Here is a 23,619-nt window from a genome sequence, read left to right as displayed (position 1 = left end):
CGACTGTAGCTTACATCAACCATCAGGGAGGGACAAGAAGCTCCCTAGCAATGATAGAAGTATCAAAGATAATTCGCTGGGCAGAGTCTCACTCTTGCCACCTGTCAGCAATCCACATCCCGGGAGTGGAGAACTGGGAGGCGGATTTCCTGAGTCGCCAGACTCTTCATCCGGGGGAGTGGGAACTTCATCCGGAGGTCTTTGCCCAAATACTTCGACGTTGGGGCAAACCAGAGATAGATCTCATGGCGTCTCGCCAGAACGCCAAACTTCCTCGCTACGGATCCAGATCCAGGGATCCGGGAGCGGTTCTGATAGATGCTTTGACAGCACCTTGGAACTTCAGGATGGCTTATGTGTTTCCACCCTTCCCGCTGCTTCCTCGATTGATTGCCAAGATCAAACAGGAGAGAGCATCAGTGATTCTAATAGCGCCTGCATGGCCGCGCAGGACTTGGTATGCAGATCTAGTGGACATGTCATCCTGTCCGCCTTGGTCTCTACCTCTAAGACAGGACCTTCTGATTCAGGGTCTATTCAAACATCAAAGTCTAACTTCTCTGAAGCTGACTGCTTGGAAATTGAACGCTTGATTTTATCAAAACGTGGTTTTTCTGAGTCGGTTATTGATACCCTGATACAGGCTAGGAAGCCTGTTACCAGAAAGATTTACCATAAAATATGGCGTAAATACCTATACTGGTGTGAATCCAAAGATTACTCCTGGAGTAAGGTTAGGATTCCTAGGATATTGTCTTTTCTACAAGAAGGTTTAGAAAAGGGTTTATCGGCTAGCTCATTAAAGGGACAGATCTCAGCTCTGTCCATCTTGTTACACAGGCGTCTGTCAGAAAATTCAGACATCCAGGCCTTTTGTCAGGCTTTAGCTAGGATCAAGCCTGTGTTTAAAACTGTTGCTCCGCCATGGAGTTTAAACTTAGTTCTTAACGTTTTACAGGGTGTTCCGTTTGAACCCCTTCATTCCATTGATATAAAATTGTTATCTTGGAAAGTTCTATTTTTAATGGCTATTTCCTCGGCTCGAAGAGTCTCTGAGTTATCAGCCCTACATTGTGATTCTCCTTATCTGATCTTTCACTCAGACAAGGTAGTTCTGCGTACTAAACCTGGGTTCTTACCTAAGGTTGTCTCTAACAGGAATATCAATCAAGAGATTGTTGTTCCATCCTTGTGTCCAAATCCTTCTTCAAAGAAGGAACGTCTTCTACACAATCTGGATGTAGTTCGTGCCCTCAAGTTCTACTTGCAGGCAACTAAAGATTTTCGCCAAACTTCTTCTCTGTTTGTCGTTTATTCTGGACAGAGGAGAGGTCAAAAAGCTTCTGCTACCTCTCTCTCTTTTTGGCTTCGTAGCATAATACGTTTAGCCTATGAGACTGCTGGACAGCAGCCTCCTGAAAGAATTACAGCTCATTCCACTAGAGCTGTGGCTTCCACTTGGGCCTTTAAGAATGAGGCCTCTGTTGAACAGATTTGCAAGGCTGCAACTTGGTCTTCGCTTCATACTTTTTCCAAATTTTACAAATTTGACACTTTTGCTTCTTCGGAGGCTATTTTTGGGAGAAAGGTTCTTCAGGCAGTGGTTCCTTCTGTATAATGAGCCTGCCTATCCCTCCCGTCATCCGTGTACTTTTGCTTTGGTATTGGTATCCCAGAAGTAATGATGACCCGTGGACTGATCACACATAACAGAAGAAAACATAATTTATGCTTACCTGATAAATTCCTTTCTTCTGTTGTGTGATCAGTCCACGGCCCGCCCTGTTTTTTTAAGGCAGGTAAATATTTTTTAAATTATAATTCAGTCACCACTTCACCCTTGGCTTCTCCTTTCTCGTTGGTCTTTGGTCGAGTGACTGGAGGTGACGTAGAGGGGAGGAGCTATATAGCAACTCTGCTGGGTGAATCCTCTTGCACTTCCTGTAGGGGAGCAGATAATATCCCAGAAGTAATGATGACCCGTGGACTGATCACACAACAGAAGAAAGGAATTTATCAGGTAAGCATAAATTATGTTTTTCATCAAGGTCTCCAATGGCAACCTGCGGTGTGAATTGCCACTGTGACTAGTGCGGCATCTTATTGGTTCGACGCCTTGTCTGATTCTCTTCAAGTAGAGACTTCCTTGGATGAAATTCAAGATAGGATTAAAGCTCTTAAATTGGCCAATTCCTTTATTGCAAATGCCATTTTATAGGTTGTTAGACTAGGAGCTAAAAATTCTAGTCTCGCTGTCTTAGCCCGCAGGGCGTTATGGTTGACATCCTGGTCTGCGGACGTTTCCTCTAAAGTCAAGCTTCTAGTGATTCCTTACAAGGGCAAAACCTTGTTTGGACCTGGTTTGGCAGAAATGATCTCTGATATTACGGGTGGAAGAGGGTCTTTTCTACCTCAAGATAAGAAGAATAGGCCTAAAGGACGTCAGAGTAATTTTCATTTGTTTCGTAACTTCAGAGGAAAGCCTTTCCCTTCTTCCAAGCAGGAACAATTCAAGTCTTCTTGGAAACCCAATCAGTCTTGGAACAAAGGGAAACAGTCAAAGGAACCCGCAGCTGATTTCAAATCAGCATGAAGGGTTTGCCCCCAATCCGTATTCGGATCAGGTGGGGGGGGGGGGCAGACTTTCTCAGTGCTCTCAAGCCTGGATACGAGATGTCCCAGATCCCTGGACTGTGGACATAGTATCCCAGGGTTACAAATTGGAATTCAAGACTTTTCCTCCCAGAGACAGATTCCATCTCAAGATTATCTGCAGACCAGATAAAGAGAGAGGCGTTTTTGAAATGTATACAACATTTTTCCTCCCTGGGAGTGATAGTTCCAGTGCAGGTACAGGGTCTTGGGTTCTACTCCAACCTATTTGTGATTCCCAAAAAGAGGGAACTTTCCGTCCCACTCTAGACTTGAAGTGTCTAAACATGTTTTCCATCTTAATACAAGGAGAGTGCACTGCTTCATTCATTACTTGTGGGAATACAAAACCTGGCCACCAGAAAGAGGCAAAGACACCCCAGCCAAATACTTAAATACCTCCCCTCATCCCCCAGTCATTCTTTGTCACAGGAGGATGGCAGAGAAGTGTCGGAAGTTTCAGAGTAGTCTCTTATGGAGGGTAGTACTCTTTGGAATGGGACTGGAGTTTTTAGTAGTCTTTCTGCAAAACTATCCACTATAATTACTCAAGCCGTGGACTCACCATATCCAGAAATAAATTTATCAGGTAAGGATACATTTTGTTTTTTTCGCTGACAAGTTTCAGTTATATCCATTTCCACTCCCGCTGCATCATTTGACAGCAATCGTCCAATCACAAATGCATATACGTATATTCTGTGAATTCTTGCACATGCTCAGTAGGAAAGTGTAAATATAAAAAGACTGCACATTTTGAAATTAAATTAAATTGGAAAGTTCTTTGAAATTCCTTGCTCCATCTGAATCATGAAAGTTACATTTTTACTTGAGTGTCCCTTTTAAACCACTTCTGCTTAAACTGTAAAAGCCATACTTCTTGTGAGCAAAATTTCATACTTTTAACATTATGACCCTCAGCAGTGTTACTGGTCTATGTACTTAATTTAAGGGATAGGAAAGTCAAATTAAACTATGTAATTTTAAGACACTTTTAAAATCACTTCTATGTTTAAATGTGCTTTGTTCACTTGGTATCCCTTGTTGAAAAAGATTTATTATTATTATTATTATTATTATCGGTTATTTGAAGAGCACATTTCCATCTGAAGGGGAGGAGAGTCCACGGCTTCATTAATTTCTTTTGGGAATTAAGATCCTGGCCACCAGGAGGAGGCAAAGACACCCCAGCCAAAGGCTTAAATACCTCCCCCACTTCCCTCATCCCCCAGTCATTCTTTACCTTTCGTCACAGGAGGATGGCTGAGAAGTGCCGGATTTTTGGAGTAGTCTCTTATGGAGGGTAGTACTCTTCACAGTGGGACTAGAGTTTTAGGTAGTCCTGTCAGCCTCTCAGTGAGAGCCTGGGCGAAAGTTAGAGTCCGGAGATGCAGGGCGAGTCTTTCTGCGAAACCATCCCGACTCATATTAACAGCTCCAAAAGGCAATCGGTTTCTCTGCCTGCTCTCTTCACTCAAGTCCATGTCAGGAGCGAGGCTACTAACCTGTCGCACTTGAAGGGCTGTGTTCCTGTTCCATCTGGTAAGATCGTTTCATTTTTTATTACTAATGATAACATAGAAGACAGGGTCACAGGGTGGCGCCTTTTTATCTTTGCAGAATCAAGGGTTAATACTCCTGGAAGGGGGATTATTTAAAATGGGTGGTTTATAGATGATATTGTTTATTGTGTCATCGCTGCATTATGTGTGAGATGAGGCTCTGGCAATGTGTGGAACTTTCAGGGTACTTGCGGAAACTTTGCGCAGCCATTTTTTGGCACGTTTTTCCCTAGTGCAGGGGCGGTCCTGCCAGGCATTCCATGTGACTGGGTGTGGCTATCTATCCTTCCCGTTGATCTGTGGCGCAGGAGATGTAGCAGTTTCTGTAGTCTGGGTCCTAGAAGGTGGTGAGTGCCCCGGCCATTGGTTGTATAAAGGTGCTTTTTTAATAAATAAAGTTAGTCTAACCAAGCGTGCAAGCGATGGAGGACTCTGACGCGTTGGAAGGCTCTTCGCGTCATCTGAACCTCCGGTGTTGGAGGAGCCTGTTTATAGGTTTAGGATGGAGAATTTGCACTTTCTGCTACGGCAGGTGCTTGCTACTCTGGAGGTTCCGGAACCTAAGATACTGGAGGAACCTGCAATTCCTAAGCTTGACAAGGTATACAAGGACAGGGTAGTACCTCAGTCTTTCCCAGTTCCCGTTAAGATGGCTAATATTATTAAGAACGAATGGGAGCGATTTAGGTTCTTCCTTTTCCCCTTCTTCTTCCTTTAAAAAACTGTTCCCCGTTCCGGACTCTCAGCTTGAGCTGTGGGGGACCATCCCTAAGGTGGATGGGACTATCTCTACATTTGCGAAGCGGACGACTATTACCCTCGAGGATAGTTTGTCCATGGATAAAAAGCTGGAAAACATGTTGAGAAAGGTGTTTCAGCACACAGGGTTTGTTTTTCAGCCAGCAGGGGCTGTTGCGGCAGTCGCTGGAGCTGCAACATATTGGTGTGAATCCCTGTGTGAAATGGTCTAGGGGGAGACATCCATCGACGAGATACAGGAGAAGATTAAGGCGCTGAAGATCGCCAATTCTTTAATCTGTGATGCCAATATGCAAATTATTCGCCTGAATGCTAAGGTGTCAGGTTTTTCTGTTTTAGCGCCCAGGGCTCTGTGGCTAAAATCTTGGTCTGCGGACATGACCTCTAAGGCTAGGCTGTTGTCCTTGCCTTTTTAAGGAAAGATCCTGTTTGGTCCAGGATTGGATTAGATTATATCCACGGTTACGGGAGGCAAGGGAGTTTTCCTACTGCAGGATAAGGAGGCTAAGCCTAAAGGATCTACTTTTTGTGCAGACAAGGCCCAGCGCCAGCAACCTGTCGCAAAAGCGAACCAGTCAAAGGGATCTTGGAAGCCGGGTCAATCTGGGAACTAAGTCTAAGCAGAGTGAGAAGGCTGCCAAGATGAAATCGCCATGAAGGGGCGGCACCCGACTGGTCTCCGATCACGTAGGGGGCAGATTATCTCTATTCTCAGACGCATGGTTGCAGGACGTTCAGGACCCTTGGGTTCTAGAAGTGCTCTCCTAGGGTTACAGGATGGGGTTCAGATCCCATCCGCCCGAGGGCAGATTCCTCCTGTCAAACCTGAGAGAGGGGCCTTTCTAGAGTGCGTGAGAGATCTCGCCTCTCTCAAGGGTTATCGTACCAGTACCCCTAGCAGAAGGGGTCTAGGGTACTATTCCAACCTTTTTGTGGTTCCAAAGAAGGGCACGTTCCGCCCGATTCTGGACCTAAAGTGTTTAAACAAAGTTCTGAGTGTTCCATCGTTCAAAATGGAAACAATCCGATCTATTCTGCCCCTAGTTCAAGAGGGACAGTTCATGACAACTGTAGATTTGAAGGACGCTTACCTTCATGTGCCAATTCACAGGGACCACTTCCGGTTCCTAAGATTTGTGTTTTTGGACCAACACTTCCAGTTTGTGGCCCTTCCTTTTGGTCTGGCAACAACCCAGAGAGTCTTCATGAAGGTTCTGGGGGCACTGCTTGCAGTGGCCAGATCCAGGAGCATTGCGGTGGCACCATACCTGGACGACATACTAGTTCAGGCTCCGTCGCTTGGCCTCCCAGAGGATCATTTGAGTGCTCTTCTTCAACTACAATCTCACGGTTTGAATATCAACGCACGAAAGAGTTCCCTGGTTCCCAGCAACAGGGTGGAGTTCCTGGGCACGATAATAGACTCTATGTCCATGAAGATATTTCTCACAGATCAGCGGTGCAGGAAGCTTGCGTCCACCTGTCTTGCCCTTCAGTCCTCGACAAGCCCGTCGGTGGCTGATGTCCATGGATGCTCAGACTCGGAACTCGCTCTCTTGGTGGATTCATCTGGAGCAACTGTCCATGGCGACATCCTTCTTGCGACCGTCCTGGGAGATTGTGACCACGGACGCCAGTCTGACAGGATAGGGAGCTGTTTGGGGTGCCAGGATGGCACAAGGAAAGTGGTCCATGGAGGAGTCTCTCCTTCCGATCAACATCCTAGAACTACGAGCAATTTACAATGCTCTGAATGCATGGCCTTCTCTGGAGTCGGTCAGATTCCAGACCGACAACATTACATCAGTGGCTTACATCAACCATCAGGGGGGTACGAGGAGCTTCCTCGCGGTGAGAGATGTGTCTCGGATTCTGGAGTGGGCGGAGTCCCACAACTGCTGGCTCTCAGCGATTCACATTCCGGGTGTGGACAACTGGGAAGCGGACTTTCTCAGCAGACAATCCTTCCGGGGGTATGGTCTCTTCACCCCGAGGTGTTTGCGGAGATTTGTCTCAGATGCGGAGCGCCAGAGATAGATCTCATGGCGTCCAGACTCAGTTGCAAGCTACCTTGATACGGGTCGACGTTCAGGGATCCTCAGGCAGAGCTGATAGATGCCTTAGTGGTTCCTTGGGGATTCAGCCTTGCTTACATTTTTCCACCATTACCACTTCTACCTCGCGTAGTAGCATGCATCAAATAGGAGCGGGCCCCAGCCATTCTGATTGCTCCTTCGTCGCCGCAGAGGACGTGATAAACGGATCTGGTGGGGATGTCATCCTCTCCGCCGTGGAGGTTACCCTGTCACAGGGATCTGCTGTCTCAGGCCCCCTTTCAACATTGAAATATAGATTCTCTGAGGCTGAATGTGTGGAGATTGAACACCTAGTCTTAGCCAAGAGAGGCTTTTTAGAAAGTGTGATTGATACTCTAATTCAGGCAAGGAAGCCAGTCACTCATCGCATCTACCATAAGGTGTGGAGGACCTGGTGTGAGAAGCATGGATATCCTTGGCATAAGGTGAAGGTATCCAGGATTCTGGCCTTTCTCCAAGATGGGTTGGAGAAGGGTCTTGCTGCTAGTTCCTTAAAGGGACACATTTCGGCATTATCAGTTCTGTTGCATAGGAGACTCGCTGAGCTCCCTGTTATTCAATCTTTTGTTCAGGCTCTGTCTAGAATCAGGCCTATCTTTAAACTTAGTCCTTAAGGTTTTGCAGAGGGTTCCGTTTGAACCTATGCATTCCGCAGACATTAAGATTCTGTCCTGGAAGGTTCTCTTCCTGTTGGCTATTGCATCAGCACGCAGAGTATCTGAACTAGCTGCCTTGCAATGTGATCCTCCTTATCTGATGTATCATGCGGATAAGGCTGTACTTCGCACTGGGTTGGGGTTTCTCCCCAAGGTGGTGTCTAACCGAGTTGTTCCTTCTTTGTGTCCTAACCCTTCTTCTTCAAAGGAAGAGGTCACTTCATAACCTGGATGTGGTTCGTGCCTTGAAGTTCTATCTTCAGGCTACAAAGGATTTCAGAGAGTCTACATCTCTTTTTGTGGTGTATTCTGGGAAGCGCGGGGGATGAAGGGCCTCTGCTACTTCTTTGTCTTTTTAGTTGAGGAGCTTGATTCGCTTGGCTTATGAGACAGCGGGACATAAGCCTCCTCAGAGGATCACGGCTCATTCAACTAGAGCTGTGGCTTCGTCTTGGGCCTTCAAGAATGAGGCCTCTATGGAGCAAATTTGTAAGGCGGCTACCTGGTCCTCCTTACACACTTTTACAAAGTTTTACAAATTTTACGTTTTTGCTTCTGTGGAAGCTGTTTTTGGGAGAGCGGTTTTGCAGGCTGTGGTGCCCCCAGATTATGGTCCGCCTTTTACCCTCTTGTTTCATTCAGTGTCCTCTAGAGCTTGGGTATATGTTCCCAATAGTAATAAATAAAGCTGTGGACTCTCCTCCCCTTTAGATGGAAAACCTAAATTATGCTTACCTGATAATTTCATTTCCATTGAGGGGAGGAGAGTCCACGGCTCCCGCCCTTATCTCCGTTGGGCGGCCCTAAATTTATTCATCTTCTGACACCTTTTTTACCCTGATATTTCTCCTACTGTTCCTGGTTCCCTCGGCTGAATAACTGGGGGATGAGGGAAGTGGGGGAGGTATTTAAGCTTTTGGCTGGGGTGTATTTGCCTCCTCCTGGTGGCCATGTTCTTAATTCCCAATAGTAATGAATGAAGCCATGGACTCTCCTCCCCTCGATGGAAATGAAATTATCAGGTAAGCATAATTTATGTTATCCTACACTACTGGGAGCTGCTGCTAATTGGCGCCTACACACATTTGTCTTTTGTGATTGGCTGACTAGATGTGTTCATCTTGCTGCCAGTAATGCAATGCTGTTTCTTCAGCAAAGGATAACAAGAGAACGAAGCAAATCTGATAATGGAAGTAAAAAATTGTATGTTCTATCCAAATCATGAAATTAAAATGTTGGGGTTTCCTGTCCCTTTAAGTATTTGTACTGAGCTACATGCTTGAAGAAGGTCAGACTTTGGTAAATACACTTTCTTTGAACATTATTGTCTACGTCCTTTGTTGTTGTGTTCGAACTATCTTCTCTGCAGTCACAAATAAGTAATTCTATGGTTTTCATTGCTGCATATCACATGCTTGAGCGTCGTAAAATGACATTCTTGAAATGTCTCAGTTCAAATACCCGTTTTGTCATCAACCATTACCAGAGTCAGTTGGAACCAAAAGTAGAAGGTATTGGTTATAGATGTTTTATATGCACTGCAGGTGCTAGCCTGATGGTCCTTGTCTGTTAGTATATATAAGGCACCTCCGGAATTAATATTGGTAATATCTAAGTTACATGTGTTCAGGATATTTGTTTTTACCCCTAAAGATAGGAAGCGGATAGACTTGTGAAATCTATAGTGAGAGTTTACATTTTTTGGCTGCTAAAGCAGATGCTTGTTCTGAGGATCATCTTAAACCTGAATCTGCAGAGGGCAAATAAAGAGTAAAATTATAGGAGTTGTATTATTAGGTATTTTTTTTTTCTTCTCCCCTCAACCCATAATTTTATGCTTTGGCAGCTTTTAATTGTTGAGTGTTATTAGGGTGTGCTAAGATAATTAGAAATTGCATATCTTGCCTAAGGCCTTATCACACAGCTGTATAAGAACAGTATCTGGGAAAAAGAAAGGCGTCTTATATCCCTATGAATATTTGGATTTGTCTTTCCTCTTTTAAGGCCTAGATTTTGAGTGGAGCGCAAAATTGCGTGCGCTGGTATTATAAATTAGGTGCAAAGCAAACGCAACCTTGTGTTCCCATTGCAGGGAAACATTGCACTCACAAGAGCGTGCTTCCATAGGCTCCAATGGGAGCCTCGTTCTCATGCCGTGCTACACGGCAAAGTACCTAGCAGGGGGCAATTCGCACAGCGTTGGGGAGCAAAATTAAAAATATATATGTATATGAATATATACATATATATTTATGTTTACATGTGTATATACAGATATTAACACATAAATATATATGTACTGTATATAAGCATACAGTTAAATCAGTCACCCATAGACCGCAATGTAAAAAGCACTTTCAGTGCCGTTTTTTGTTTTTTTCATACACCCCACATTCCCTCACTTTAACCCCTTATAACTGCTTTGTGCAGTTTAAAAAAATAAATAAAACAAAGATGCTCATCATTTTATTTTATAATGAACTACTGTCCACTTTTTTGAGGGGCTATTGGGGCACATTTTTTTAATTAACCAGAGGTCGCATGAGCATTAACCAGCCACTTGTAATGGCTGGTTATTTAAAGTGCACCCGTAAAGGGGCAAATTTGCCCCTTTACGGTGCAAGTTAAATAGCGATCCACTTGTTATCTAGCCCTAAATGGGTATAACTTTTCCTTGGGTGTTGGACAACTGATACAAGATATGGTTAGTATAGCTTCATTTTTTTTTTGTTTTGCAAATAAATTTTCTAAATTTAGCTTGGAACAGGAAAATCCAGTGTTGCCTTTGTTTAGAAAAGAAAAATAGCACAAATGTGTTTTTAACCAATGTTAACGCGACATTGGCATTTGTGCTATACTTTTCTTGACCAGGATTTTTTTCTATTGGTTTATTTCTATTGGTTCCATTAACATCTCAGTTTTTGTGTATGATATTGTATAAGTGTAAATGCTTAAATGTCAATAGCTGTATTAAAGGGGCATAATACTCATATGCTAAATCACTTGAAACTGATGCAGTATAACTGTAAAAAGCTGACAGGAAAATATCACCTGAGCTTCTCTATGTAAAAAAGGAAGATATTTTACCTCACAATTTCCTCTGCTCAGCAGAGTAAGTTCTGTGTAAAAAGTTATACTTCAGCTGCTGTACAGAAAATAAAAAAAATAAAAAATGAACTGCAGCCAATCAGCAGTGCTGAGGTCATGAACTCTTTTTTACTGTGATCTCATGAGGTTTCACTTAACTCTCATGAGATTTCATAGTAAGCTTCCTGAAACTGAATATTTGAATAATATGAGTGTGCACGAGGCTCACTCCCTTGCCTGTCCCGGGACAGACATACTGATTTGTTGCTTAAACTCCTTTGCAATGGGGTTTGAATACTTAGGACATTGTGATGTAAAATATATTATTTTTTACATAGAGATGTTCAGGTGATATTTTCCAGTCAGCATTTTACAGCTATGCTTCATCACTTTTAAGTGTTTCACCATTTGGGTATCATGACTTGGGTATTTAGGTGACAATTTTTAAATATAGTAACACACCCAAGTGCAGAAGCAGTTATGGCATTTATAAAAGGAAACTGGTCAGATTTGCATGCCTATCAGATTGCTTACTAGTATGTTAAGAGCTACTACTGTTCTTGCACCTAGTTGCTATAAGAGGTACTGTTGAGGTCTTTTGACCCTTTTCTTTTGTTTTTTTGTATGCAGAAAACAAGAAGAGCGAGTACAGCAGGCTCGAAGGAAACTTGAAGAAGCGATAATGGCTGATCTTATGTCACATGCTGATGAGATCTCAGACTTCGCTGATGAGTCTTTGCATACGGACAATTAACAAGCACTTAATACGGTAAAAACAGTGACGAGGATATGATCACTTTAGGTTAATTCCTGGTATAATATAAGGCTTTTATGACTGAAATTCAGGAATCTCTTGGGATACAGAGCTGTGGCTCTCAAATTCTCAAGACGCCTCCATGGTAGCTTTAAAATTTACATTGGCGTCTCATGAGAAAGTTAATAAAGGGAAGTGCAGAGGGAGTTCATGGGTTTAACAGAAGATCTGTGTTTCATAGAGGGGTAAATGGGACATTGATTCCTACTTGAGACAATGGGATGAGGTTTAGATCCACCCTGCGGTTTTTGCTGCTTATGATCCCTGGGCCTCCAGTTGTCCTTGCTACAATATACAAATAACAAATATAAAAAAAAAACTTTCCAAACTTACTTCTACTTACTTGCTTAGTTCCTTTGGCATTGTTTTGTTGAAAAGCATACCTAGGTAGGCTCAGGACCAGGAATGCACTGCGAGCTAGCTTGGTGGCTGCACATATTTGCCTCTTGTCATTGGCTCACCAGATATGTCCAGCTAGTTCCCAGCAGTGCAGTGTGGCTCCTTCAACAAAGGATGCCAAGAGAATGAAGCAGATTTTGGAACAGAAGTAAATTGGAAATTTGTGTAAAATTGTATGCTCTATCTGAATCATTAAAGATACAGTTTGGGTTTTATGTCCCTTTAAAAGCCAAGGAATTTTTGGCAGAATACAGCGGGTACAACAACAGTAATAATACAAATATCAATAATAAACAATTCTAAAATGTCATATTTTACTTTGTTTACTGATATTTCAGTATTTCACATAATATCTTCTCTACCATGAGACAATGTTTTGTATTGCCATTATCTTTATTTTGATGCAGAATGAATTATGGACAGCAATGAAAGAAAATAGAAATGGATTCTTTTACTTTCCTAAAATCAGATATTCTTTTAAGAGTAGAGATGTATTTACCTGCTTTGTTACCAAATGTTTGTTATACCAGACATTGGGGCCGATTTAACAAGCTGTCAATCTACCCCAATGCAGCTGTTTCCGTGCAAGCCTTCAGGCTCGCTGGAAACGGCAGTTAAGAAGCAGCGGTTTTAAGACCGCTGCTCCGTAACTCTTACGCCTCCTCTAAGGCTGCGGACATCAATTCGCCCGGTCGTGTACGATTGAGTTGATTGACACCCCCTGCTAGCAGCCGTCATTGCACAAGGAGTTCACCAGAACTGCTTGTGCAATGTTAAATACTCTGTCGGCATTCAGCAATGTCTGTCGCTGAGTGGATCATGTCGACCAGACCGATGATAAATCGGCCCCATTGTATCATCTCTTGTTGGTAAAAGCATTTACTCAAGCCAATAAAAATAAGGGGTTAAACTTTTATCAAGAGTTTACATAGCTTTTACTTAATGTACATACCTGCAAAGCAAGCGAAGCTTTTATTTCTATAAAAGATAATTATTGCAGTAAACTGTAGCTCAAACAAATATTCATTCTTTGCTTCAGAAACCTTTTATACAAATTATAGCTGTTCTTATGTGATCTGAAAGCACAAACGTGGACAAGTACATTTTACCAGCTTATATTTATATTAAAAATGTTTTGTATGTTATACAAGTACAGTGTACTGTAAAATTGTTTTCCCCGTAATGTGTTTTCAATGACTGTATATGAAATAGCTTGGTTTGTTCTTAGAAACCACTATCCGTTAAAATGGGCTGAGCTTGCAGGGAAATCCGATTTCCTTATTTTATCCCTTTCTGTACACATTCAATTCTTTATACCAAAACCCAATACTTAGGACCCGACTCTATAAAGCTCTCTGGGCTGGCGAGATTGGGTAAGAATGCTCACCAGTACTTCTATTTTCCTGGTGGAATTCTATATAGCAACTTTTTACCCTGAAAACAGGGTGCCTCTCTAAGGGGTGTATACAGCATTTTCGTATAGGGAAGGAGTGCAAAAGTGCACAATGAAAATCGTAATTTAAAAATCTTCCAAACGAATAATTGAACCATTCACTCAAAAATATGCAGGAAACTATAAGGTCATAAATCGTAACAAATTTGTCTGCCAAAAATCGTATTTTATCAAAAACTTTAAATTTGTATGTAAATGACACAGGAATAAATTGTATTATATATGCACAGCATAAATCCTAATTTTCTTCTTAAAACGGGGAGAGTCCACAGCTGCATTCATTACTTTTAGGAATACAGAACCTGGCCACCAGGAGGAGGCAAAGGCACCCCAGCCAAAAGACTTAAATATCTCCCCCAGTTCCCTCATCCCCCAGTCATTCTTTGCTTCTCATCACAGGAGGTTGGCAGGGAAGTGTCAGAAGAGCATGGATGAAAGTTAGAGTCCGGAGATGCAGGGAGAGTCTTTCTGCAAAACCAGCCCGACTCATATTAACAGCTCCATAAGCAATCGGCGTTGACGAGTTTCGCTGCCTGCTCTCTTCACTTAAGTCCATGTCAGAAGCGACGTTACTATCTGTCAAACTTGAAGGACCGTGTTACTGTTTCATGGCATAGATTCCAGTAAGATCTATCATTTACATTACATCACAATGAAAATTAAATGAAGACACGGTCTCAGTGGGACTTATATTTATGGAATCAAGGGTTAATATCTCCTGAGGGGGGATATTGAACAGTGGTCGACTTTAATCATGTTTGTTATGTGATTTTATCTGCTTATGTGTAGAGATGTTGGGGCTCATGGCTATTACGGAACGTACACTTTTTTCCGAGCTTCTCAGTTCCTGTGGACTGGCGCGCTTTTTCTTTGGCCTACGTCGCACCCCGTGACCGGGCGTGGTCACGTTTTCAATCTCCATTTCTGTATTCGTGACAGAGTGTCGGTGGAGAGGGTCTGTTTCTCTACTTGTCTGGGTCATAGGAAGTGGTGAGTGCCCCAGCCATTGGGGGTGTAAGGTGCCAGTTGTTTTTGTCCATAATTTAATCAGTCAAGCTATGGAGGATTTTGATTTTTCGGAGAAGGATTTCTCTGATTCGAATTCCGTTACTTGCGTAGATTGTGGGGAGGCCAGGGTAATCCAGCCCAATCAATTATGTTCCGTATGCCGTATAGAGTGCTCTCTCCTCCCTCTGGGGAGAGGTTAGAGACCACTGAGCTGTCCGCCTCTGAGGATTCTGTGTCCCAGGAGGTGCGTTCCCTAGTATATTCTGTTCCTACACAGGCAGTTGTCCCGCATACCGGTAGCCCTTCTCCGGAAGGAGGTTTATTTCCACCAGAGGTTATTGCACGGTTTCGCATGGCCATATATTTAGCATTGGCACACTTACATCTTCTTGATTTCAAGCGAAGAGTTCATCCGTGTCCTCTTAACCTGGGCACGTCAGGTGCGAGTTCGATTATATCGTATCTTTCCTCTGGGGAAGCGGTTACCTCTGAGGCTTCAGGGGTACAACCTTCAGGGTCGGGGCCTTCAGATGCCTGCCGGCGATAGATTTTGCCTTTAGATTCAGACTGGCGCGTCTGTGTGTACTGCTGCGGCATGTGTTGGCGGCATTGGAGTATACATGTTCTGATTTGTCAACGGATCCTTAGTCTTCTGAATCAGATGCCGGACAGCGCTAGACGAGTGGAGGGACGAGATCCTACTACTGGTCGTCTTTTTTGTTTTGTCTGTCTAATCCTAGTTCTGAGCTCTTGAAGAATAGGGTATCTGACAGGCTGGTCCTGTTAGTGTTTCTGTTCCTTTTTGGCGTTCACCTGCGGATGCTGCCTACTTTCTTTTGATCCGATTAGGATGTGTTTTTATTTCTTTTATTTTAGAGCTCGTGACTGTTGTAGATTTTTCCTTTTAGGAAAACTCTTCTCTGGGATTATGATGCTAGCGATTTTATGGTTGCGATAGATTTTACTTCCGGTGGAAGTTAAAAAATAAATACATTTAAAAATATATACAGGTAGCCCTCAGTTTACGCTGGGGTTAGGTTCCAGGAGGAATGGTTGTAAATCAAAACCGTTGTAAATTGAAACCCAGTTTATAATGTAAGTCAATGGGAAGTGAGGGAGTTAGGTTCCAGGCCCCTCTCAAAACTGACATAAGTAACACCTAATACATTATTTTTAAAGTTTTGAAATGAAGACTTTAAATGCTAAACAGCATTATAAACATAATAATAAACACAATAACATAATAATATAGATTGTATCATCATCAAACTAAGTTTAATGAACAAAAAACATTTGCTAACAGCACCTAATAAAATAATCACACAACAGACTGCATCATCATTCAACTAAGTTTAATGAACAAAAACGTTTTTTTACTTGCATTTTTCTGCAATCAGTTCTCTCCATTGTTAGCATGTTAGATAATATTGGGTCTGCACCTATTCTATGCATTTGAATCTGCAGTGATTAATAGGCAGTTAGGCACCTTCACCTCAAGCAGCTGGACAGGAAGATAATAGGGAAGTGGCTGCTCGATAGCTAATGTCTGTTCTGTGTACACAGATCAATTTCAGACCTGTTAAGTTGCATAACTTTGCTGCAAAACAAGCGGACAGCTCCACCTACTGGCTATTTTAATTACTGCACATGACTGAAAAAAAAGGTTGTTATTCTGAAATGGCGCAAATTGAACCGGCGTAAACCGAGGGCCACCTGTACATATTTTAAGACAATGTTTAAGCCCCAGATCTTATTTATCTGTCGTTTGTCTCTTTGTTTAGTCTAGCCCTGCTAGGGTTTGCAACTTTCAGTTGACTCTTGAACAGTTCGGTTGTACCCTGGCCATCAGGCTGGTCCTGGTTGGGTACTAGTTTACTCTGTTCTTTTGGGGTTTATATCAGACATGTTGTATCCTTGACAACAGGCTGGTTCTGTTTGGGTACTACGTTTGCTTACTTCTTGTTAAGAGGTTGTTTTCTTGTGTTTACAAGTTATAGGAGGCCCTTCTTTCCTAGATGTCAGACTGGTCCTAGTTTATTTCATCTTGGTGGGCTGTCCGACGTTGGTTCGCACTCAATACTAAGTGGTTTGTCCCTGTATAGCTTGCATGGCTAACTGGGTTTACGAATCCTGCTTTGGCAGTATATTTCTCCAACATAGGTGTGTCCGGTCCACGGCGTCATCCTTACTTGTGGGATATTCTCTTCCCCAACAGGAAATGGCAAAGAGCCCAGCAAAGCTGGTCACATGATCCCTCCTAGGCTCCGCCTTCCCCAGTCATTCTCTTTGCCGTTGTACAGGCAACATCTCCACGGAGATGGCTTAGAGTTTTTTTGGTGTTTAACTGTAGTTTTTATTCTTCAATCAAGAGTTTGTTATTTTAAAATAGTGCTGGTATGTACTATTTACTCTGAAACAGAAAAGTGATGAAGATTTCTGTTTGTAAGAGGAAAATGATTTTAGCAACCGTTACTAAAATCGATGGCTGTTTCCACACAGGACTGTTGAGAGGAATTAACTTCAGTTGGGGGAAACAGTGAGCAGACTTTTGCTGCTTGAGGTATGACACATTTCTAACAAGACGATGTAATGCTGGAAGCTGTCATTTTCCCTATGGGATCCGGTAAGCCATTTTTATTACATAAGAATAAAGGGCTTCACAAGGGCTTTTAAGACTGGTAGACATTTTCTGGGCTAAAACGATTGATATATAAGCATTTTTAATACTTCATAGCTTTGAGGAATTATTTTATTCTTGGGAATTATGTAAAATAACCGGCAGGCACTGTATTGGACACCTTATTCTCTAGGGGCTTTCCCTAATCATAGGCAGAGCCTCATTTTCGCGCCTCTATTGCGCACTTGTTTTTGGGAAGCATGACATGCAGATGCATGTGTGAGGAGCTCTGATACATAGAAAAGGCTTTCTGAAGGCGTCATTTGGTATCGTATTCCCCTTTGGGCTTGGTTGGGTCTCAGCAAAGCAGATACCAGGGACTGTATAGGGGTTAAATATAAAAACGGCTCCGGTTCCGTTATTTTAAGAGTTAAAGCTTTCAAATTTGGTATGCAATACTTTTAAGGCTTTAAGACACTGTGGTGAAATTTTGGTGAATTTTGAACAATTCCTTCATACTTTTTCACATTTGCAGTAATAAAGTGTGTTCAGTTTAAAATTTAAAGTGACAGTAACGGTTTTATTTTAAAACGTTTTTTGTACTTTGTTATCAAGTTTATGCCTGTTTAACATGTCTGAACTACCAGATAGACTGTGTTCTGTATGTGGGGAAGCCAAGGTTCCTTCTCATTTAAATAGATGTGATTTATGTGACACAAAATTTAGAGAAAATGATGCCCAAGATGATTCCTCAAGTGAGGGGAGTAAGCATGGTACTGCATCATCCCCTCCTTTGTCTACGCCAGTCTTGCCCACACAGGAGGCCCCTAGTACATCTAGTGCGCCAATACTCCTTACTATGCAACAATTAACGGCTGTAATGGCTAACTCTATCAAAAACATTTTAGCCAAAATGCCCACTTATCAGCGAAAGCGCGACTGCTCTGTTTTAGAAAATACGGAAGAGCATGAGGACGCTGATGATATTGGTTCTGAAGTGCCCCTACACCAGTCTGAGGGGGCCAGGGAGGTTTTGTCTGAGGGAGAAATTTCAGATTCAGGGAAAATTTCTCAACAAGCTGAACCTGATGTGATTACATTCAAATTTAAATTGGAACATCTCCGCGCTCTGCTTAAGGAGGTGTTATCTACTCTGGATGATTGTGAGAATTTGGTCATTCCAGAGAAATTATGTAAGATGGACAAGTTCCTAGAGGTCCCGGGGCCCCCCGAAGCTTTTCCTATACCCAAGCGGGTGGCGGATATTGTAAACAAAGAATGGGATTCAAGCGTCGTCCCTTCCACAAGCAAAGGCTCACACGGACATCGTCCTGGCCTTTCTCAGATCTCACGGGTGGAAAGTGAACGTAGAAAAAAGTTCTCTATCTCCGTCAACAAGAGTTCCCTTCTTGGGAACAATAATAGACTCCTTAGAAATGAGGATTTTTCTGACAGAGGCCAGAAAATCAAAACTTCTAAACTCTTGTCAAGTACTTCATTCTGTTCCTCTTCCTTCCATAGCGCAGTGCATGGAAGTAATAGGTTTGATGGTCGCGGCAATGGACATAGTTCCTTTTGCGCGAATTCATCTGAGACCATTACAACTGTGCATGCTCAGTCAGTGGAATGGGGATTATACAGACTTGTCTCCGACGATACAAGTAGATCAGAGGACCAGAGATTCACTCCGTTGGTGGCTGTCCCTGGACAACCTGTCACAGGGGATGAGCTTCCGCAGACCAGAGTGGGTCATTGTCACGACCGACGCCAGTCTGGTGGGCTGGGGCGCGGTCTGGGGACTCCTGAAAGCTCAGGGTCTTTGGTCTCGGGAAGAATCTCTTCTCCCGATAAATATTCTGGAACTAAGAGCGATATTCAATGCTCTCAAGGCTTGGCCTCAGCTAGCAAAGGCCAAATTCATACGGTTTCAATCGGACAACATGACGACTGTTGCGTACATCAACCATCAGGGGGGAACAAGGAGTTCCCTGGCGATGGAAGAAGTGACCAAAATCATTCATTGGGCGGAGTCTCACTCCTGCCACTTGTCTGCAATCCACATTCCAGGAGTGGAAAATTGGGAAGCGGATTTTCTGAGTCGTCAGTCATTTCATCCGGGGGAGTGGGAACTCCATCCGGAAATCTTTGCCCAAATTACTCAGTTGTGGGGCAGTCCAGACATGGATCTGATGGCCTCTCGTCAGAACTTCAAGGTTCCTTGCTACGGGTCCAGATCCAGGGATCCCAGGGCGACTCTAGTAGATGCACTAGTAGCACCTTGGACCTTCAAACTAGCGTATGTATTCCCACCGTTTCCTCTCATCCCCAGGCTGGTAGCCAGGATCTATCAGGAGAGGGCATCGGTGATCTTGATAGCTCCTGCGTGGCCACGCAGGACTTGGTATGCAGACCTGGTGAATATGTCATCGGCTCCACCATGGAAGCTACCTTTGAGACGGGACCTTCTTGTTCAAGGTCCGTTCGAACATCCGAATCTGGTCTCACTCCAACTGACTGCTTGGAGATTGAACGCTTGATTTTATCAAAGCGAGGGTTCTCAGATTCTGTCATTGATACTCTTGTTCAGGCCAGAAAGCCTGTAACTAGAAAAATTTACCATAAAATATGGAAAAAATATATCTGTTGGTGTGAATCTAAAGGATTCCCATGGAACAAGATAAAAATTCCTAAGATTCTATCCTTTCTACAAGAGGGTTTGGAGAAAGGATTATCTGCAAGTTCTTTGAAGGGACAGATTTCTGCCTTATCTGTTTTACTTCACAAAAAGCTGGCGGCTGTGCCAGATGTTCAAGCTTTTGTTCAGGCTCTGGTTAGAATCAAGCCTGTTTACAAACCTTTGACTCCTCCTTGGAGTCTCAATTTAGTTCTTTCAGTTCTTCAGGGGGTTCCGTTTGAACCCTTACATTCCGTTGATATTAAGTTATTATCTTGGAAAGTTTTGTTTTTGGTTGCAATTTCTTCTGCTAGAAGAGTTTCAGAGTTATCTGCTCTGCAGTGTTCTCCTCCTTATCTGGTGTTCCATGCAGATAAGGTGGTTTTGCGTACTAAACCTGGTTTTCTTCCGAAAGTTGTTTCTAACAAAAACATTAACCAGGAGATAGTCGTGCCTTCTTTGTGTCCGAATCCAGTTTCAAAAAAGGAACGTTTGTTGCACAATTTGGATGTAGTTCGTGCTTTAAAATTCTATTTAGATGCTACAAAGGATTTTAGACAAACATCTTCCTTGTTTGTTGTTTATTCTGGTAAAAGGAGAGGTCAAAAAGCAACTTCTACCTCTCTCTCTTTTTGGCTTAAAAGCATCATCAGATTGGCTTACGAGACTGCCGGACGGCAGCCTCCTGAAAGAATCACAGCTCATTCCACTAGGGCCGTGGCTTCCACATGGGCCTTCAAGAACGAGGCTTCTGTTGATCAGATATGTAAGGCAGCGACTTGGTCTTCACTGCACACTTTTACTAAATTTTACAAATTTGATACTTTTGCTTCTTCTGGGGCTATTTTTGGGAGAAAGGTTTTGCAAGCCGTGGTGCCTTCCATCTAGGTGACCTGATTTGCTCCCTCCCTTCATCCGTGTCCTAAAGCTTTGGTATTGGTTCCCACAAGTAAGGATGACGCCGTGGACCGGACACACCTATGTTGGAGAAAACAGAATTTATGTTTACCTGATAAATTACTTTCTCCAACGGTGTGTCCGGTCCACGGCCCGCCCTGGTTTTTTTAATCAGGTCTGATAATTTATTTTCTTTAACTACAGTCACCACGGTATCATATGATTTCTCCTATGCAAATATTCCTCCTTTACGTCGGTCGAATGACTGGGGAAGGCGGAGCCTAGGAGGGATCATGTGACCAGCTTTGCTGGGCTCTTTGCCATTTCCTGTTGGGGAAGAGAATATCCCACAAGTAAGGATGACGCCGTGGACCGGACACACCGTTGGAGAAAGTAATTTATCAGGTAAACATAAATTCTGTTTTTTAGTTTAATGGGTAGTTTCCCTGCAAGCAAGGATTGAGGTAAAGCTGTGTCCACGTAATCCTCTTGAGTAAGAGTTGTGGTGGCTGTTAGCTGTTGGAGGTCGGCAGGGTAGTCTTTGCTTTTCCTCCAACAATTTATGCTAGCCCTTATATGGAAATCCAGGCTCGGTTACTCTGCTTTTCTTTTTCTCTCCAGGTCCCTGTCAGATGCTGTCTGGATCTGTCAGACCTTGGATGCTGTACCTGCCCTGCAGCTGAACTCCAGAGGTAAGTGCTTTTCCCTTCTAGGTGAGAAGGCTCAGCACTTTGGGGGTTAATCCCTTTATTTAACATATGGAGTCTGGGGACAATTATATTTATATTCTCTTCATCGTTGGGATTAAATCTTGGGCAGTTTATACATTTATTCATATGAGAGGACTTTGGCTCTTATTTCCTCTGTAGAGGGTCTGAGAACAAGTTATATCCTTTATTAAGGATATCTATTCTAAGCAGTTAGCCCATTTTTACCTCTTACGACACCGGAGCTTTAGTGTGGATGTGAGGTAATTGTGTTGTGTGTTTGGGGCATAGTAAAACAACTCATTGTCCTCAAAGGGAGATAGGGATTGAAGAAAGGCTTGCTTGTGGCTCTTTATTCCCTTTTTGCGTTAATGCACCCTAGTTAAGGGTTCAGTCTCTCCCCTTATTGCGCTGGCGCAACTGGCAGTGCCGTATTTGTTTAATAGATTAACCGCCTCAAAGCGGCCTTGAGGGAACCTCAGGAGTACCTCAGCTCGACTGTTATTTTTATCATTCTGCCCAATCTCATTTGGGCTATTATGTTAGCGCCCAGTACGATAATGTGTATGAAGGTTATGGGCATTCAGCCTTTATTTATTCTATGTGTAATGATACAGATAGTGTGAGATGTAGCGCTTGGGGATAAAGGCCTCTGTCGCTCTAATATATGGGTGTACTAGCACACCCTGGAAGAAAGCAATGTAAAAAAACCCAGTATATATAGAGCGCCTAAGGTGCTATAGATGTATAAAGGCAAAATGTATTTATTAAAACAATATACACATAAAAAAATCTCTCGAGAGTACCCAATAAAATCAGTTGTATGTCTTAGTCATCCATATACAACCAGACATGTATAATACACGAATCTTAGAACATAAATGATCCTGTAACGTTTCTAGAGATGGAATATCTTTTAGTATACCGTTTACAAGGTGCACCTTATGGTAAAGTCACAAATATTGACAGATACTATTCCCAAATGCTAATGTGTGATAGTGTTCCAAGAGAACCAAAGCCTGATTTGATGATCCAATGATGATGTGGTGATCCAATGTGTGGTGTGTCAAAAAATAAATTCCAATAGCAGGTAGTGTCCAAAATATTTAAAAAATATATCCAAAAAATGTGAAAAATATATAAAGATATATAAAAAAATATAAACTAAAAAATTTGAAAAAAGATGTACAGGTGAAAAAAGTTAGTACTTGGTACTTGATCCCTCTTTGGGGTGGTGACTTTCTCCTAAGTGTAGATTGTGTTATCCAACTAGTGACCTGTAAAAAATAGCAAAATAGTGCTATAATGCTAAGATGCAAGGATAAAATATGAAATAAGGCTTACCAATGATTGACGAGTCTTGATAAAGGCCCATGTTTAAGGGCAAAAACGCTGTGACAACCATTCTAATTCTTTTATTGCAAAAATATTATGCCCAAGTCTATTGCATCAGGTTTTTGTCCTATATCAAATCATTATTTTATTATTAAATTACTATTTGAAGTATAGCGATATATTAATAGAAGAACATAGTAAGGAGTTTTCCTTCTCCTGTCTGTTCCAATATATATTGTCTTTTGTACAAACATGTTCTTCTTTGTATTTCTTATGAGTTATATAGGTTCCCTTAGTGCAGGTTTATTCCTCTTCTTGTGGTGTTTTCACTTACATTAGGGGTCATTTTAAACACCCTGTCAGTTTTGCTCTACCTATTTAGGTCTACGTGACCTTCGGCTTTTCTGCTGAGGTGTTTTTTCTGTATCAGGAGAAGATCCAGTTTTCTCTTTGCTTGTCTCCCTTCAATGTTCGGCACACCCTTCTGTGGCGCTGTGCTTGAAAGTATTTGGTCTCATGTGTTTCTGCATGGATATATTCCCTTTGCCCTTTCCATTTTAGATTTCTCCAACTATGTATGCTCTGTCCATGGAAAGGCGTTTATCGGATCTGTATGGTTTTTGTCCTAGACAGTATAATAAATTTGAAGAGGAGCACAAAGAGATGTATATAATAAAACTTGAATTTATTATTATAAATTAAAAGTTTAAGAAACACATATGTAGCAAAAAGGGTTTGTCAGAACACAGCTGACGCGTTTTGGCCTCCTGCCGTTGTCTAAGCTGAATAAAATAGGAGAATATATCCCCTTTTCTTATAGAAACAACCTCACCCTTATTGGTTGATTGTGACACACCTCCATCCAATCATTGTAACACTTACAACTCACAGTTGGGAGGGAGG

The 23,619-nt window shown here is 42.5% G+C and overlaps 1 protein-coding gene across 1 annotated transcript in view; it reads left to right on the top strand.

Moving 5' to 3' along the window:
* The window catches only part of MBD2 (methyl-CpG binding domain protein 2), a 217,423-nt gene that overhangs the window by 172,678 nt on the left and 21,126 nt on the right, over nucleotides 1-23,619 (top strand). Inside the window, exon 9 of the mRNA XM_053699661.1 lies at nucleotides 11,443-11,581. Within this exon, the coding sequence (XP_053555636.1) occupies nucleotides 11,443-11,566 (124 nt within the window). The 3' untranslated portion in view covers nucleotides 11,567-11,581. The remainder of the gene's footprint in view (nucleotides 1-11,442; nucleotides 11,582-23,619) is intronic.

Source organism: Bombina bombina, chromosome 2, assembly GCF_027579735.1.
Source record: "Bombina bombina isolate aBomBom1 chromosome 2, aBomBom1.pri, whole genome shotgun sequence".
In the NCBI taxonomy this organism is placed as follows: domain Eukaryota; kingdom Metazoa; phylum Chordata; class Amphibia; order Anura; family Bombinatoridae; genus Bombina; species Bombina bombina.
This window is presented reverse-complemented; position numbering and strand designations above follow the sequence as displayed.